This window comes from Bufo bufo, chromosome 3 (genome assembly GCF_905171765.1).
Source record: "Bufo bufo chromosome 3, aBufBuf1.1, whole genome shotgun sequence".
NCBI lineage: Eukaryota > Metazoa > Chordata > Amphibia > Anura > Bufonidae > Bufo > Bufo bufo.
Genome location: NC_053391.1, coordinates 318180128 through 318199692, shown reverse-complemented (window position 1 = coordinate 318199692; position 19565 = coordinate 318180128). Strand labels below are relative to the sequence as shown.

General features: G+C 45.4%; 1 protein-coding gene across 1 annotated transcript in view; it reads left to right on the top strand.

Annotated features, from left to right (window-relative positions):
- SERINC2 (serine incorporator 2) overlaps window positions 1–19565 on the top strand; it is a 51469-nt gene that overhangs the window by 6140 nt on the left and 25764 nt on the right. Inside the window, exon 2 of the mRNA XM_040424315.1 lies at window positions 9688–9849. Within this exon, the coding sequence (XP_040280249.1) occupies window positions 9688–9849 (162 nt within the window). The remainder of the gene's footprint in view (window positions 1–9687; window positions 9850–19565) is intronic.

Here is a 19565-nt window from a genome sequence, read left to right as displayed (position 1 = left end):
CTGTATTTAACTCATTGGTGGCCAGCCCCCCCTCCCTCCCTTGTATTTAACACATTGGTGGCCAATGCGGCCGCCCCCCCCCCTCCCTTGTATTTAACACATTGGTTTCCCACTGCTTCCACATTTTTGGATCCATTCCCACTTTAAGCATAAAATAGGCATCAAAATTGGAGAGTTTTTTTTTTTTTGGCAAAGAATGTATCATCCCATCGGATGCAGACCTATTAATTTCGATGGGGCTGCGAAAGATGTTCCTAATGATCTGTCCACAGATTAAGATTTTGGAAATATTCCCAGTACTTAAGACAACCCAATTAGCGAGGTTGGTTTAACCCCTTAATGACCACCCAGCCTTTGTCGTTGCTATTTTACAGGGGGCAGAGGGCTTCTGTGAGCATTCTTGCTTTACGAATGAACTGTAACAGCTCTGGTTCTTCGAGCAGCCTTTTGCTCTACAGCGAGAATTGGAGGTACCTCAAATTCCACCTGTTAACCCTTGATTGCCATAGTCTGTGACCACAGCATGATCAAAGGGGATTTCTCCCAATGAATGAGTTGCAGTGATCTGATTGGTGGCTAGGTAAGACTTTGAAAGGACCCCAGGACTGCAAGTTCAGTAATCCTACACTAGGGTTGCCCTAACCGCAGCCGGTGCCATAGCAACACAGAACGTAATGTATTGGCATACAGAATTATGCTAATACATTATACGCATAAAATCATTTTGCAAAACAGTAATTTCTTAATGGGATTTAAAAGAAAAGAAATGTAATAAAAAATAATTAAAATGAAAAAAAGGTTAAAAAAATTTTTTTTGCCCCATTTACACGGGCTTCTGGGCCCATGTCTCCGCACCACAAAAGAGAGAACATGTTCTATCTTTCGCTATGTCTTGCGGATCGTGAACCCATTGAAGCCAATGGGTCCCCTCCACCGCTGGTGCATGTGTTTTGTGGATCCGCGGTTTGCGATCCGCAACCTGGGCATGGCAGCACCATGTTGTGTGAATGGGTCCTAAATAAACAATAATTTTACGTATAATATGTTTTATTGTGCATACATGACGTAACAGCAACAAACAAAAAAATAACTACACTTATGTGGGTATCCACACAACAGAAATAACCTGAACAACTCATTCAACAGGTTATTCAGTGTGAATTATGTACAGTGTAAATAATAATGTAAAACAAGCAGCAGAAGTACTTATATTATAGAGTAACCAATATATATATACTCTCAAACAGCACCAAAAATGCAGTTTCTCCTGCATAAAACTAGACCTTATACAGTCATCTCCATGAAAAAATAAAAATGAAAGCTCTGACTACTTAAAGAGGACCTTTCAACTATGAACTAACTATACAGACATGTAGAGCGGCGCCCGGGGATCTCACTGCACTTACTATTATCCCTGGGCGCCGCTTGTTCTCCTGCTATGTCCTCCGGTATCTCCGCTCACTAAGTTATAGTAGGCGGAGATTCCAGTCACTAAGTTATGGTAGGCGGAGTCTGCCCTTGTTCTGCTCTAGCGCTGGCCAATCGCAGCGCAGAACTCGCAGCCTGGGAGGTTATTTTCTCCCAGGCTGTGAGCTCTGCAATGCGATTGGCCAGCGCTACAGAAGAACAAGGGGAGACTCCGCCTACCATAACTTAGTGAACGGAGATACCGGAGGACATAGCAGGAGAACGGAGCAGCGCCCAGGGATAATAGTAAGTGCAGTGAGATCCCCGGGCTCCGCTCTACATGTCTGTATACTTAGTTCATAGTGTAATAATCGGTGAAAGGTCCTCTTTAAAGGGAACCTGTCACTGGGATTTTGGGAATAGAGCTGAGGACATGGGTTGCTAGATGGCCGCTAGCACATCCGCAATACCTAGTCCCCATAGCTCTGTGTGCTTTTATTGTGTAAAAAAAACGATTTGATCCATATGCAAATTACCCTGAGATGAGTCCTTTCCCCGAGATGAGTCAGGAACAGCGTGAGAAAAGCTAGACGCGAAACGTGCGTTGGGGAGCGGACCGGTGGTGTTCCTGTGTGGTATACTAAAGTTGGTTGGTCAGTATTTTCTATGTGCCTATTATATTTTCAGTCACCATATTGCCTCAGCTAGCCTTGTGGTGTGTATTTCCACCCCCAAACTTTGGTATCTGTTGTATAACATATGCATATGGGTCATATTATGTAGCTTGGAGCCATAGTGGTTAGGTGTAATACACCTTCTTACTGATGACCAATCAGGATTATTGCACGTGCACTTTATTAATATATACCAGCAGTCCACCATCGGTCCTCTTCGTTTTTAATACGTTCATGTATTGTGACCTGTGTTAAATGTCTTCTTGTGATTTGTGTCAATCATGTCCTGTTGTGATTTTCTAATAAAATTATGTTACTTTTTGACTACCTCAGTATTAGGCCTCTTTCACACGGGCGTTGCGGGAAAATGTGTGGGTGCGTTGCGGGAACACCCGCGATTTTTCCGCGCGAGTGCAAAACATTGTAATGCGTTTTGCACTCACGTGAGAAAAATCACGCATGTTTGGTACCCGAACTTCTTCACAGAAGTTCGGGCTTGGGATCGGTGTTCTGTAGATTGTATTACTTTCCCTTATAACATGGTTATAAGGGAAAATAATAGCATTCTGAATACAGAATGCTTAGTAGATGATCAATTGAGGGTTAAAAAAAAATAAAAAAAATTAACTCGCCTTCTCCTCTTCGCGTAGTTTCCGGTCTCTTCTTTACTTCTTTAATGATGACCTATGGGCTAAAGGACCTTTGGTGACGTCAGATCACATGCTCCAATCACATGGTACATCACCGTGGTGATGGACCATGTGATTGGAGCATGTGATCTGACGTCACCACAGGTCCTAGCCGGTAGTTCATCATTAAAGAAGTAAAGAAGAGACCGGGAACTACGCGAACAAGAGGAGAAGGTGAGTTAATTTTTTTTAAAGGGAACCTGTCACCTCGATTTTGGGTATAGAGCTGAGGACATGGGTTGCTAGATGGCCGCTAGCACATACGCAATATCCAGTCCCCATAGCTCTGTGTGCTTTTATTGTGTAAAAAAAAAACAGATTTGATACATATGCAAATTAACCTGAGATGAGTCAGAGCTTGAAAATATGACTCTTCTCTGGTCACACAAGTAAGATATGACTCTTTTATGTTAATTTGCATAAAAGGCGGGAAGTACAAAAATGCATAATACTTATTGAATTTGTCTGCAAATGAAATTAAAAGTGTAATTTATATGTTTAGGGTAACACAATGAACATTTAGAAACGCTCAGTGAGGGTAGCATAGTAGAGGTGACAGGTTCCCTTTAACCCCTCCAGCGCTATTGTACTATGCATTCTGTATTCAGAATGCTATTATTTTCCCTTATAACCATGTTATAAGGGAAAATAATACAGTGAATAGACTGTCTCCCAGCAACCATGCGTGAAAATCGCACAGCATCCGCACTTGCTTGCAGATGCTTGCGATTTTCACGCAACCCCATTCACTTCTATGGGGCCTGCGTTGCGTGAAAAACGCAGAATATAGAGCATGCTGCGATTTTCACGCAACGCACAAGTGATGCGTGAAAATCACCGCTCATGTGAACAGCCCCATAGAAATGAATGGGTCGGTATTCAGTGCGGGTGCAATGCGTTCACCCCACGCATCGCATCCGTGCGGAATACTCGCCCGTGTTAAAGGGGCCTAATAAGTGTTTTTGCACTTTATTGACCCACTCCTTCTGGTCGGTTTTCATAATATAGGAACAGCACAGAGTTCCAGGAGAGGAGCCATATTGAGTCCCCGGCAGCCATATTGCCTAAAAGGCAAGATATTGGTTGTCTTCTGTGGTTTTGAATTCCTCCATTCTCATCAGCTGATTCAATGTCTACATCTATTGGACTCGGGAGAGAGGAAGAACGGATCTCTGCAGTCTGGGGATCATCTGTCTGGTGGCTATCGGGGTGCGACCACAAGGCACGATTGTGCTGCAAAAAAAAACAAACATGCATTCGTTTTTTGCAATAACATACCAGCAAAACTGAATTACATTAATTGCAAAATAGTTTCATTAAAGGGTTATCCCATGATTAATGTAAAACATGCAAATCAGACATCATATAGTACACGACAACCTCTTTCTAACAATTCCAGAACCAGCCCTGTACCTCACATGGATCCAGAGATCTCCCCATTCATTGCTCTGCTAGATTTATATCAAGCTGACAGCTTAAAGCGAACCTTTCACCTGGATTTCACTTAATAAACTATCAAAAGTACCTTATAGATCATCCTCATTGTGTTAGCACACGGTCTTGTCCCGCTTTTCTGTCATGTATATGCATGGAAAAATCGCTTTATAAAGTACTCTTCTCCAGCTCCACAAGTCACGGTAGAAGTCAAGGGGGTAGCCCTTCCCTCACTCCAGGCTGTAACTCCCCTGCCCTAACCCCGCCTCTATGCAGTGTAACTGACACCCGGCTCAGTCGCCGGGACCGCGCTTGTACAGGCAGCGCATGCGCCGTCGGACTCGAGCGCGATCCTGTAACTGAATCTCGCATGCGCCGTCCCCGATGCCTGCCTGTCTTCTCTTCCTCACGCGCGATTCAGTTACAGGATCGCGCTCGAGTCCGACGGCGCATGCTCTGCCTGTACAAGCGCGGTCCCGGCGACTGAGCCGGGTGTCAATTACACTGCATAGAGGCGGGGTTAGGGCAGGGGAGTTACAGCCTGGAGTGAGGGAAGGGCTACCCCCTTGACTTCTACCGTGACTTGTGGAGCTGGAGAAGAGTACTTTATAAAGCGATTTTTTCATGCATATACATGACAGAAAAGCGGGACAAGACTGTATGATAACACAATGAGGATGATCTATAAGGTACTTTTGATAGTTTATTTAGTGAAATCCAGGTGAAAGGTTCGCTTTGAGGGGTGTCTTTTCTGCTGCAGCTCAGGGGGCGTGTCTCAGAGCTCCCTATCATAGCTCAGGAGGCGTGTCTCAGCTCCCTATCACAGCTCAGGGGGCGTGTCTCAGCTCCCTATCACAGCTCAGGGGGCGTGTCTCAGCTCCCTATCACAGCTCAGGGGGCGTGTCTCAGCTCCCTATCACAGCTCAGGAGGCAGTTGATGGATGAAACTGAGCATGTGCGGCCATCTCAGTTAGCCGATCAAAGAAATAAGAAATTAAGTGGCACGATACAGATAAATTTTTATTGAATACCTCGGTAGCTATACAACATTTTTAATGACATGCAATTACAAAAGTGTTCAGGTGCTGGTTTGAAAACAGTAGAATATTTTTTTTGTGGGACAACCCCTTTAACGCAATGGGATTGCTGTGTGTTTTCCGTTTGGTGGAAGAAAATCCACCATAAAAGCAGGTATGTTGTTGCAAAAGCCACATGCGTTTTTTCGCTGCACTAAAAATGTAGCACAGCCATAACGTGTGGCAGCTCCCGAAAAGAGTCTGAGAAGGCCTTTAATAATTTTAGGTGTGCCTTCCGGAAACCTAGACAAAAGCACGTTGGGAGTCAAATACAAGGGATGATTGATTTAGAGAGTTGAAGAGAGAGATGACATCCTTCCAAACTGGGCAGATCAGGGATCAACTCCACCAAATGGCTCCAGGAGCCAGCAAGACACAAAAAGGAACAGTTTATGTAATTTGACTGATGTTTTCTACCATTGGGAGAGGATTACGTCGTTAAGCTCGACAATTAGTGAGATAACACAAATGGTTTAGACCTCTTTCACACAAGCGATATGGAATGTGTCTGGGTCTGTTCAGCAAGAAACTGATGGTTTTGTCTGCGATTCAGTGTTTCAGTTTTATTCATGTGGATAAAATCCGTTTTTCACCTAAAGAATAACACTCAACATCTCCTAGCAACCATCATTGAAAAATGCATTGCCTCCGGATGCCATCCGTTTTTCACACAAGCCCCATTCATTTCTGTGGAGCCAGAGCTGTTAAACCGCACAATATAGAACATGCTGCGGTCTTTCCTGAACGCAGAGATGATGCGCGAAAAATGTCTGTGCATTTGCTACACGCGTCGCAGTCAGACGAAAACTTGCTCGTGTGAAAGAGACCTTAATCCACTGTGTGCTCCCCACATCACTGTGCTGACCCATTTGACTTCAGTGGGTCCATGGTCCACATGTTGGGGCAAAATATAAGAAGCACATCCTTCTCTTGCTCAATACCATTTGCTGCAAGCCCCGGAGGATAGGAGGGGTAGTAACTCTGGATGTAATGATAATTCACAGTAGCAATCCATACCGATGCACCCTTTCTTCCCTTGGGGCACACTCTGATGTTGGGGATCCTGCCTGATGGTAGTCAGGGTGCCCTTGGGGTTAACGTTTTGTATGAGTGCAAGGGCGTGTAGGTGCAGTGGCTGGCGCATGATGCTGGAGTCAGTTGTAGAAAACAACCTCTCTTTACTGAAGTGCTGAATGGGAGTTGTAGTACATCCAAAGGTATCAAAACACAGTTCCAAATAATTCACAGTGCAAATCTTCCCAGATAGCAATGTATGAAACTGATGGAAGGATGGGAATTGAAGAACTCTTTCCCTCTTTTTCCCCGCTGAAGAATCAGTTCTTGGCAATATTACTCTTGCAATGGTCGCTGTAATTCCCAGCTGAGGGGTACAAGATTAAGATACAGTTGGTCTGACTGACTGCAGCGCTCTGCCATGCGGATTCTGGACCTTCTAGGTGTTTTCTCCTTCTGGAGTACTGTAAACGTAGTGAGGCGGTCGAGATGGTGATTCTCTGGAACTTTGGCCTGGTCTTATGAGGAGTAGAGCACGTGTCACAGCTGGCACTAACTCTAGACTTGACTGAGCTAGGGGTGGCTCTAGGTCCACACTTCCAGGCCGAGTCAGGGTGCTTTACCCTGACCAAACCATGCAAAAGCTATACTGGGTATATTACAAGGCATTAACAGGTGAGATAATATTAAATAGCATTAAAGAACAAGAGCAGTTTGGAAGTACCCTGGTCTGGGGCACTGCAGATTGTGGTGATAGGTTCTCTTTTTAATAGTACTGTCCCTCTCCTCATGGCCAAGAACAAACCCAACCTGTTCCTTGTGGATGAGGCTGGGCATGAAAGGTAGAAGCAGTGCTAGGATTTTGATGTGCGTCTTACGTCCACATTGATGGGATATTGGCCTAAAGTTGCCGCACACAGACAGATCCTTGCCTGAGGTATTCCCTCAGGACTTTATAAAGCCATCAAGCTTTTACCCAGCTCTTCCTCCAAAGTGTCACATTCAAGGCCTGAAGGGTCTACCCTAGAGATTGTCCCTGTGCTGCCACGTTTTATGCTTCATCTCTGTCGTTTTACCCCAGCTGTCTTCAGCCGTGCTTGTAGGTATGAAGAATTGCTGAAACGCCAATGCCTGTGCCAGCAAAGGTTTGCTCAGAATGTGCCTATATTGCTAGGCATGTGTATTGTTTCCTCCATGTAGTGCAGAACACTGGATGTGTGCTGGAGTCTTCATTGTGCCCTCAGCCTCTTGGCTTCACATCTAACCCTCCTTTTGTCTGAGAGCCGCTTTTCCCCCTTCCTCAGGCCTCCTATGTCTGCTGAACCGCTCAGCAATTTGCACACTCTCGATTACTTATTCACCCTCTCAACGTTTCAGATTTCTGCTACACTAAGGGCTCATTCAGACTGTATATTTGTATCCGCATCTGTTCCGCAAAATTCATTTCAATAGGTCTGCAAAAGATGCAGACAGAACACTGGACAGAATGTCCTTTTCTTGTCTGCTCTCAAGAATAGGCATTTCTATCAATGGGCAAAATGCAGAACGCACACAGCCGGTATCCGTGTTTTGCGGATCTGCAATTTGTGGACCGCAAAACAGATAAGGTCGTCTGAATGAGCCCTAAGGGGCATGTTTATTCACGTGTTTTGTTTGTGTCATTCTCTTTAACCCACCTCATTACATTACAATACTTTAGTATTTCTTAAATTTGTGTTCATTGCTGTGGAAACCTTTGCACCAATAATATTTTTTTATTGAATTGCACATATTGGCGGTCATTTATTAAAGGGGTTGTCGAAACTCCAGCAAATGGCATTTATCATGTAGAGAAAGTTACCGTAATACAAGGCACTGACTAATGTATTGTAATTGTCCATATTGCTTCCTTTGCTGTCTGGATTCATTTTTCCATCACATCATACACTGCTCGCTAACAAGGTTATGACCACCCTGTAATCCAGCAGTGGTGACTGTGCTTGCACACTGTAGGAAAAACCACTAGCCTACAGTATTTGCGGTCCCACAGTCCTGGCCACCAGAGAGGCTGGCACTTTTTCCTATAGTGTGCAAGAACGGCCACCACTGATAGATTGCAGGGTGGTCTGTAACCATGGAAACGAGCAGTGTATAATGTGATGGAAAAATGAGTCCAGCCAGCAAAGGAAGCAATATGGATAATAACAATACATTAGTAAGTGCCTTGTATTAACTTTCTCTACATGATCAATACGACCTGCTGAACTGACACAACCCCTTTAAAGCTTATCTAGCATAGAAATAGTCGCAAAGGGCATTTTTGTGACTATTTTTACCCCGTGCGACTATATTTTGTTGCACAGGATTTTCAATGTTTACATATGTACTACATATAGGTTTGGATGAGGGTGTCGGGGGCTTCAATGCCAAATTTGCAACTTTTTTAGTAGATGAAAAACTACAACATAGTTTTGAGACTGCTGCACGGACTGCATTATATGCGTCTGATTTATGATGAGGCGCACACGCCTTGTCATAAATTTGCCATTATAGTATCGCAGGGGGGACAACAACTAAGCCCCGCGTAAAATGCCATCTTAGTGAATGTCCCCTATTGTGTGGTAAAAAATGTGGTTTTAGAGAGTTTCTCTGGGACCGAGATAATGATGAAAGGGAGAAGTGCTGCAGTAACATGCTGCGGCCACTATACCGTGGATGGAGGTAAGTAGTTCTGGTGTGTGTTTCTGGCACTAGAGGTACCACAAAACAGCTGATCACTGCATACTTAGCTGCACTGACACCTTTGCAGAAAAGGATGAAGCCAGGGACAACCAGGAAAGTGATCACGGGAGTAAATCACTTGACTGGCGCCATTTTGCTTGCCATGGACAGGGCAGCAGTGGCTCTGCACTGGTAAATAGACAGTGGATGGGCAGTTGGGGGGCCTTCTGACCAGTGATGAGGTGAGAGAAATACCTTTGCACATTTGCTAGTGCCACATTCTGCACTTTTTTTCTTTTTTTTTTCTTTTAGCATTTAGCAAAAATTCTAAGAATTGGCCAGTCCTTTTCATTTATAAACTTTGCTCTGTTTGGCTTTAGTAGCCGGCACCTATTCTACTGCTCTGTGATAAATTCATCAGCCTCTCTGATGGCCAAGTCTGCAGCTCTTCCCTGACTTCTCTTAAAACTCAGCCTAAATCCTATTTGATTTAAATCTATTATTTTTAGATTTGAGAGATCAAAGAAGGGACAGAGAGTTCGCTGACGAATTTATCGCAGCATTCTGCAGCTTGCTGCGTTCTGTGTAACACAGAATCTGCAGACAATACAATGTTTTTAATAAAAACGTAGTACTTACATTTTTTTTGCTGAAAATGCCTATAGTCTTTACTATTTCTCTTTCTGTCCATAGGCTTCTTGTCTATGTGGTACAGCACCATGCCTCCTCTGTGGATGTTGCCCTTCTACAAAGAATTCAACTATAACCCGGCTGACGTTCTCGTTATTCCTTCTTCTTGGGACCTTAGTGGCCTGTATTATGATCATACCTGGAGTGGAAGATGGACTTAAAAAGGTAAATCAGAAGAATTCCCATGGAATTAAGTGCCACTTAAAGGGGCTGTCCAGGATTAGAAAAGCATGACTACTTTCTTTCTCAAACAACACTCCACCTGTCCATGGGTTGTATCTGGTATTGTAGCTCAGCTCCATTGACGTGAATTAGGCTGAGCTGCAGTACCACACATAACCTGTAGACAGGTATGGTGCTGTTGGAAGAAAGTAGCCATGTTTTTCTAATCCTTTAATTGTTGGGTAATTTTTTTCTGTATTTGGTATATCAAACTTGGTGCATCCTGGTAGAACCATACGTGGTGGTTCTCCTAGCTGCATACTCCCCCTCTTGGTGGCTGGTGGTAATGCAGTAATCGGTCAAACCTCAGAATGTGGAGGTGCATGATATTGCAGTAAGGTCTTGTATCTGCAGTTACATAGGATCTTTAGAGCAGATACAATATGTGATGGTGCGGAAATGAAAGTCACCCTTCTCTTGCACTTCATGAAATCAGACGTTGTTCCGCTCTCCTCCAGATCATGTTTTATAAGGTTATTGCCAGCTCCAGAGCTACATATTGGATGCTGTGAAGTACTCAGGCAGTAGTGTGAAGGACGTGGTTTATTGTCTGCTATGTAAATGAATTGTCACACCTTGCTCTGCTATAAATGTGATTCAGCTACAGTGTATTTGTACACCACCATGACAGTAGTTCACTTGATTAGATTGAAGAATGAACCCCTTAGTGACCAGCCTTTTTTGGGCCTTAATGACCAACTGATTAATTTTTTTATTGTCACCTTCAAAGAGCTATAACTTTTTTATTTTTCTATTTATGTAGCCATATGAGGGTTTGTTTTTTGCTCGTCAAGTTGTAGTTTTTAATGGTGCTATTTTTGGGTACACATAAATTACTGATTAACTTTTATTAAAGGGTTTCTGCCACCAGAATTAACCCTATTAAACTAGCTGACATGAGCGATGTGCTAATGTCAGCTGAACCTAACTAGCCTATTCCTACTTTTATCTATGCCCCCGTTACTCCAGAAATATAACTTTTATAATATGCTAATTAGCCTCTAGGTGCAGGGGGCGTTACCTCTGCTCCTAGAGGCTCCGTTCTCCCACCTCTGGCCACGCCCTGCTACACTAGATTGACAGGGCCAGGCATCGTTCACCTCCAACTGCAGGCGCTGGGGAAATCTCACGCCGTTCAGTATTCAGTGCAGGCACAGTGAGGAAGCCAGCAGTCGGCGAGCGCCCTTCACTCACGGCGCCTGCGCCAAATACTGGACGGCACAGGCGCGAGATTTACACGGCAGACAGGGCCGGCAGTAGTAGACCAACGCTGCCTGCCTCTGTCAATCTAGTGTAGCAGGGCGTGGCCAGAGGTGGGAGAATGGAGCCTTTAGGAGCAGGTGTTCTAGAGGCTAATTAGCATATTATAAAAGTTATATTTCTGGAGTAACGGGGGCATAGATAAAAGTAGGAATAGGCTAGTTAGGTTCAGCTGACATTAGCACATCGCTCATGTCAGCTAGTTTAATAGGGTTAATTCTGGTGACCGAAACCCTTTAATTTTTTCTGGGAGGGGGATGGGAAAAAGCAGCAATATTGCCACAGAGTTACATTTGTAAAATTTGCTGCGTTCATTTTTCGACATAAAAAAAAAACATGATAACCTTATTCAGTATGATTAGAGATATACCAAATACATAGTTTTACATAGTTTTTCTTTTACGTTTTAATAATTTTGCACAATAAAAAAACGTATTTTTAAAAATAAGAAAATGTTTTTGCATTGCCGCATCCCAAGACCCATAACTTTTTTATTTTACTTTCTACAGTGCTGTGTGGGGGCTTGATTTTTGCAGGATAACTTTTAGTTTTTATTGGTATCATTTTGGGGTACATATCACTATATATTATTCACCACCTACAAATCAGAATAAGGGCTCATGCACACGACCGTATGTATTTTGCGGTCCGCAAAAAATACGGATGACGTCCGTGTGCATTCCGTATTTTGCGGAACGGAACAGCTGGCCTCTAATAGAACAGTACTATCCTTGTCCATAATGCGGACAATAATAGGACATGTTCTATTTTTTTGCAGAACGGAAATACGGAATGCACACAGAGTACCTTTATTTTTTATTTTTTTTTGCGGACCCACTGAAATGAATGGTTCCGCATACGGTCCGCAAAAACCCCCCCAAAAAAACTGAACGACAAGGAAAGAAAATACGTTCGTGTGCATGAGCCCTAAGGCTACATTCACACGACCGTATGTGTTTTGCGCTCCGCAAAACACTGACCCGCAAAAAAAAAAAGGGATGACGTCCTTCTGGCATCAGTATTGCATCCATTTTTTTTTTTTTTTTTTTACTGCATTCTCCATATGAGAAACTACATAGTAATTGTGCATTGTGAGTAGTTATGGATGCGGAGATGCCAAATATGCGGAGGAGTTTTTTTTTTTGCATTTTTTTCCAATGGAAATTTATTTTAATTTTTTTCTTGGGATCATTTAACCTCTTGGGGACACATGACGTACTGGTACTTAAAGGGATTCTGTCACCAGGTTTCACCCCTGTCAGCTAAACATATGCTGATGTTCAGGGCCTCATCAGGATTCCTAATGTGGGCTTCTAAATGTGATCCGTAGCCTTATTTTGCTAAAAACAGGTTTTACTAACCTGTCACTCAAAGAAATAAGGTGCCCAAGGGGATGTCAAGGGATGCAAGGTGTCGGCCGCACCCACCGCTGTTTGTGCCCAGCGCTGCCTTTCCAGACTTCTGCACCGCCTCCTAATCCTCTGTGCCGCCTCTCGCTCTCCCTCCCTCCCCCCTCCTCCTGCTGTAAGATTTCACGCGTGCGCACAGGGCTCTGAGAGGCTGGCGCCAGAGTGCAGGTCATACCTGGGTTCAGCGAAGTGCCGGCGCATGCGCACTTCGCTTTAAGAAGCCAAATCGAGAAGTCCGCACGGGCGCATCAGGCAGAGCCCTGTGCGCACGCGCGAGATCTTACAGCAGGAGGAGGAGGAGGGGGAGGGAGAGCGAGAGGCGGCACAGAGGATTAGGAGGCGGTGCAGAAGTCCGGTACGTCATGTGTAGTTCCGATCACCGCCGCATGGCAGCGGTGATCGGAACTGGGTGCCTGCTAAAATCAAACAGCAGGCACCCTGGGACAATGCGCGGGGGGGGGGGGGATCCTGTGTCAATTCAGACCTGCGGTTTGCGGCGTTTACAGGTCGTTGCGGCGGGTGGTCGGCGGTGCCATCAGGTCCCCGTGCTGCTGTAATGGGGACCCGATGGCATGGAAGGCAGCGCGATGCCTTCCAGTGAAGAGCCTGTGAGATCCAGCCCCCTGGATCTCACAGGCAGGAAGCTGTATGAGTAATACACACTGTATTACTCATTCAGCCAATGCATTCCAATACAGAATTGGAATGGATTGTAAATGGGATCAGACCCCCAAACAAAAAATACACTGCACTGAGGCTTTACCTGGGAGCCCTACTTCTCCTGGGACAGCCCTGACCTTATTTGCATCCTCCTCCCCCGCAGCTGTCTGCCCCCTGCTTGTCCCTTCAGTAGCCACACCTGAGGACAACAGGTTCCAGCATGATTGCTGGCCACACCTTGGGGCCTCAGCACAGCTGGCGTGAATGACCCCCTCCCGACTGAGGGGAGAGGCACACATTACATCCCCTACCCCCACATCCCCATCAACAGGCATGTTAGGTACATTCACAGTATCAATAGGGGTGGACATGACATCACATTCTGGGGGATTGGACCTCGGGGTGTCAGCGGCCACGTACTTAGACACAAGCCGCCCCAGGTCCGTCCCCAGTAAAACATTGGCAGGGATATTTGAGGATACTCCCACCTCCCTTACTCCTCGATCGATCAGAGTCATCTCAGCGCCGGTGTCTCTAAATCCTATGGCCACGGCCTGGCCCACTATGACCGGTTGAAAATTGTTAAGGGACCTCCCACCACCCCCCACCCACACACAACACAGTGGACGGTTTTAGGGTCGAAGACTGAGATGGGTCCATCGGGCGCTGTGGACACATGGTCTTAAAGTGTCCTGGCTGCTTACACAGGTGGCAAAGTCAGGGTTTCCCCACCGAAGTGGAAAGTGAAGCAGGGGCCGGTGCCCACTTGGGCCTAGGGGCAGCAGGCGCGAAGTCTGTCTTACCCCCTCTCCGGCCAACAGGTTTCCGGGCCTCTGAAGTCCGGTTGTTGGTGTACTCGTCAGCCAGGGCTACTGTTGCCGAGGCCCCCTTTGGCTTCCGGTCACGGAGGTACTGCTGGAGGTCCTCCGGGTAATTCCACAAGAACTGCTCTGTAGCAATGAGCTCCTTCAGCTGCTGGACGGTGGTGAGCTCCAATCCCGTGGTCCATTGGTTGACCGCTCTCAGCAAGGCCCGCATGTGATCGGCCCAGCTCTGGGTAGGACCCCGTTGCAAACTTCGGAGCTTTTTCCGGTATGACTCAGGGGTTAAGTTGTACTGCCCGACCAGAGCCTGCTTGATGTCCTCATAGGTCTGGATGGTCTCGCTGGGCAGGTACCCGAAGATTTCAAGGGCTTTTCCCCTGAGACGTGGTGTTAGGAATCTGACCCACTGGTCCTCCGGGAGCTGGTACTGATGGCAGGCCGTCTCAAACGCCAACAAGAAAGTGTCCAAGTCCCCATCTTTGTCCAGCAGGGGGAAGTCCTCGGCCCACAGTTTTGGAATCTGGATCTCTGGATACTCTCATCGGGCTGAGGAGGGCTGCTGGAGTTGGAGCTGGAGCACTCGCAGCTGATGCTCAGGCCTGATGCTCGGCCTGCTCGCGTCGTTCTGCAGCTTGCTCGCGATGTTCTGCAGCCTTTGCTTGTTCCAGATGCTCTGCAGCTGCCATGAGGATCTCGTAGGAGGCCTGGTCTCTGGCCTGGAGACGGTCTAGGGCAGCCTGTAGGAGAGCAGTCGAGCCTGCCTGGCTGTAGGGATGGGCAGGTGGAGTGAGGCCCACCGCGGACCTCACCTCCGGCAACTGGCTCCTTGGGGAGCTTTGGCTGTGCTCCCCCTCACCTTGAATAAAGTTGCCTTCCACCTCCTCTCGGCCCCCTATCTGGACTGCGTCCTCCCCGCCACCATTCATAGCATTGGCCATCTCCTTAGCTTTGCTCCTTGCAATACTGGTCGTCATTGCAACTGATGATCACTGACACAGACTGCAACCTGATGCACACACACACCTTATTGTATTTGCACTCAGACTGTCTAGTGTTGAGCTGATCTTAAGACTCCAGCGGCAAAAGCTACTGCTGGTAATCTTTAGTGTCTGAGAGTATAGGTCCCACACTCACACACACTAGTATCTCAATCCCACTTTGCTGCCACCAATATGTGACGAATACCGTACCCCTCGTGCACCGAATGATGCTGGACGTAAACTACGTCGAGCTCATGAGATACGGTATGGTCACTGGTTACCTAGGCGTGACGTTACGCCCTCCTGGAGGAGCGGGTAAGGTCAGTCTTGGTACAGTTTTCACAGACTCCTCCTGTCCACACGGGCACAGAGAGGCAACAAGCTGAGAGAGCCTTTTCACTGCCCTAGTGAAACAGCGCATTCTCAGCCTGGGTAGACTGCCACCAGTTTCTTGTTTGATATAAGCCCCGGTCCACTATTGGGATTATATAGGGTAAGAAACCAACCCGCGGTAGCGTATAACTAGGTCGAAACACAGACGTGGGGATTGGTGATCGATATACAAGACAGAACAAGATTAAATTATATATTTAATCACCTTAAGGGCTCACTAGAAATAACACTGTACACACAAGGAATATATACAGTGGTCTGAGGTTACAAATACAGGTGGTATGGTACAAACAGGGTTAAGCAGAACAAAAGTCAGTTTACCAGATGGATGAGTCCTTTTGGGTTGTGATGAGTTCTTTGTTGTATTCACATGGAGGGCAGTGATTTCAGCAGGTTGCAGGTCCTTCTAAACACATGACACACTGTGACCCTCCTTCACAGAAAAGACATGCCTGCTTGCTGGCACAAGCCTTTTAAACTGTAGCTGGCCCTTCTTTTCCCGCCTCTGGGAAGGGTCCTCCTCCCTCCCTGATGATCCTGGCAGCTCAATGACCCACAAAACCCTTTAGGGTTCATAGCTCTAGACCAGAAGGACACAGGGAGATGATTCTGGGACCAACAGACCCACCTGGGTTCCGGCTACAAGTAGAGTCCAAGTATGGTACCGTTATTTAGTTTTTGTGGGGAGATATGTATATCTCCCTTCCCTGGCATCCCACCACCAAACCATGACCACAGGCCTGTTCATTGTGTCCACAGGGAAACAAATATGTATCCGGTTTGTGCCTGTGATGGCCGGGCGATTCATAATTCCTGAACTGCCGGCCCCAGAAAGTCTGATTTAAATTCCATTGAACTGGGGAATGGACTAGACCTCCTGCAGAGAGGTCTTTCCTGTTCCATTATCTGGGTTCCCGGCTGGCTGAATGGAAGTGTAAAAAGTTGTAAACACTGGTGGACTGCTAGAGGTGGACAGTAAATAATAATCCATATTCCTCACAACTATGATATTCTGTCAAAAAGCAACTGAAATAGTAACGCAAGTGTGCACAGAGGCTTAAAAGCATTAAGCCAGCATTTTCCAGCTCATCCGGCTTGAACTATTGCTTTCATCAAACTGGTCACAAGTTCATCTCTGTATAAATCTGAAAGACAAAACTGCTTGGATGGCACAAGTGAAGTATGAATAGTGAATCACTAAAATATTTCTTACTGGCAGAATTTTTTTTTCCTTTTATGAAGAATATTCCAGCTGAACCTGACCTACAGACATTCATGTGGATACAGTCTTAGCTTTCATTTTGTTTTCTAATTGGATTCTGGGGGAAAATAAGTAAAAATATATCACAGACCCACTGTAGGAATAACTCTGGAGCCATAACTTTTTAATTTTTCCAATGACAAAGCTCTATGAGGGACAATTTTAATGGCATAATTTGATTTCCCAGATCATTATTGAAAAAAAACCTTTATCGTGAATTGAAAAAAAAAATACCAATTTTTTTTTTTTTACGTCATTCACTAAAATGTGGGTTAGTACAATTACAAAGATACCGTATTTTTTTCTGTATAAGATGCACCCTGGTTTTAGAGGAGGAAAATAAGAAAACATTTTTTTCATCAGACTTCAGGTTAGACCCCCGTATTAGATTAGACCACTATCAGAGCTCACATCAGTCCCTCCATGTCAGACCTCAGATCAGATTCCCATTAGAAATAAAATAAATAAAATCTCTTACCTCTCCTGCTCCGCCGCTACTCTCCAGATCTGGCGGTCTCTCCTGCAGTCACACTCCCTGATCTTCTCTGGGCCCGTGCTGCACTGTGACCTGACTGCATACACAATGTTGTTTTTATTGTATATTTTTAGATGTAAAATTAGCAATGCTGGGTGATTTAAATTTTTAATACTTTAAATATTTAAAAAATATATATTTTTTTTAGTTTTACTTTTTTTAAATCCCCTTAGGACTAGTGTTGAGCGAACTTCTGTTTTAAGTTCGGCGTCTAAAGTTCGGCTTCCGGTTAGCGGAGAATCCCGATATGGATTCCGAATTCCGTTGTGGTCCGTGGTAGCGGAATCAATAATGGCCGATTATTGATTCCGCTACCACGGACCACAACGGAATTCGGAATCCATATCGGGATCCTCCGCTAACCGGAAGCCGAACTTAAAACAGAAGTTCGCTCAACACTACTTAGGACTAAAACTATCATTTGCTTATACCATAGGCTGCAATATTGTAGTTTTAGTATTGCAGTCTATGGTAATTGTGACATTTTCCTTTTAAAGGGCATCTGTCAGCACATTTGTATCTATGAAACTGGCTGACCTGTTACATGTTTGACAGGTAGAGACCGTGTAAACATGATCACACCTGGCCCTTTCAATCAAAGTGCAGGGGTGCGGCAGTTGCATAGAGAGTGGAGTCTCTAGGGGTAACTGAAACACCCCCATTGCTCCTAGAGGCTCATTGGCATGTAAACATAATTTTTCTTAGCAATGCAGGCACATATGAACATGGGACCAGCACAGATGTCTTCAGCTGCCAAATGGAAATGTAACAGGTCAGCCAATTTCATAGGTCCAAACCTGCTGACAGATGCCCTTTAAAGGCTATGTACACCTTCCGAGGCAATTTTTTTAGTGATTGCATGTTACTCATTTTTGGCTAAAAATCACTTTTTCAATTGGACTTAATTAAAAATATTGAGCTGTTCTGTCACAAAGGGTTAACATTTTTTTTTTAACTGTGCGACTGGTACTTTTACTTTGTGCCAGTCATCTAATAAACCTTATCACTAAACTACTTATTTAGGCCATATTCTTATCCGTACGATAAGAACTGAGCTATTATGAGTGTTTATAATGTAAGGCTACTTTCACACTAGCGTTCTGCTGTCCGCTCGTGAGCTCCGTTTGAAGGGGCTCACGAGCGGAGCAGAACGCTTCCGTCCAGCCCTGATGCAGTCTGAATGGATGCGGATCCGCTCAAACTGCATCAGTCTGGCGGCGTTCAGCCTCCGCTCCGCTCGCCTCCGCACGGCCAGGCGGACAGCTGAACGCTGCTTGCAGCGTTCGGGTGTCCGCCTGGCCGTGCGGAGGCGTGCGGATCCGTCCAGACTTACAATGTAAGTCAATGGGAACGGATCCGCTTGAAGATGACACCATATGGCTCAATCTTCAAGCGGATCCGTCCCCCATTGACTTTACATTGAAAGTCTGAACGGATCCGCTCAGGCTACTTTCGCACTTAGAAATTTTTCTAAGTTATTAATGCAGACGGATCCGTACTGAACGGAGCCTCCGTCTGCATTAATATGATCGGATCCGTTCAGAACGGATCCGATCAAGCGCAAGTGTGAAAGTAGCCTAAGAGAGCAAAGATAAGGAGTCCGTTGGCTCCTGGTCTGACGGAAAAACAGAAAATCCACAGGCTGCTTCTAGAGCATGTCAGCTATGTAAAGAGAACACCACATTTTTAATAAAGAACAATTCTAAAAATTATTTTAACGGAAAATGCAAATGTGATCGCACACTACATCCAGCACTCTGCCCTCCATGCTGGATGAGACATTGGTTTATATTTTGGCCAAAGCATAGTAAGCCACTCACCGCGTCAAGGCTGTCTCATGAGTGGTCCCTAACTCTTGTTCCTACCTGTTCATGGGCCATGACAGGTAGGAACAAGAGTTAGGGACCACTCATGAGACAGCCTTGACGCGGTGAGTGGCTTACTATGCTTTGGCCAAAATATAAACCAATGTCTCATCCAGCATGGAGGGCAGAGTGCTGGATGTAGTGTGCGATCACATTTGCATTTTCCGTTTGTATATGTATTTCGCCATAGTGATGTTCACCTACAGGCAGGTTGTGCTGACCCAACCCCTTATTTTTTTCAAAAAATTATTTTGGCTCAAAATGAGGACAATGCAATAATAAAAAAAATTGCCCCCAAAGCTTTACGTAGCCTTTAAAGGGAACCTGTCACCGGGATTTTGTAGATAGAGCTGAGGACATGGGTTGCTAGATGGCCGCTAGCACATCTGCAATACCCAGTCCCCATAGCTCTGTGTGCTTTTATTGTGTAAAAAAAACGATTTGATACATATGCAAATTAACCTGAGATGAG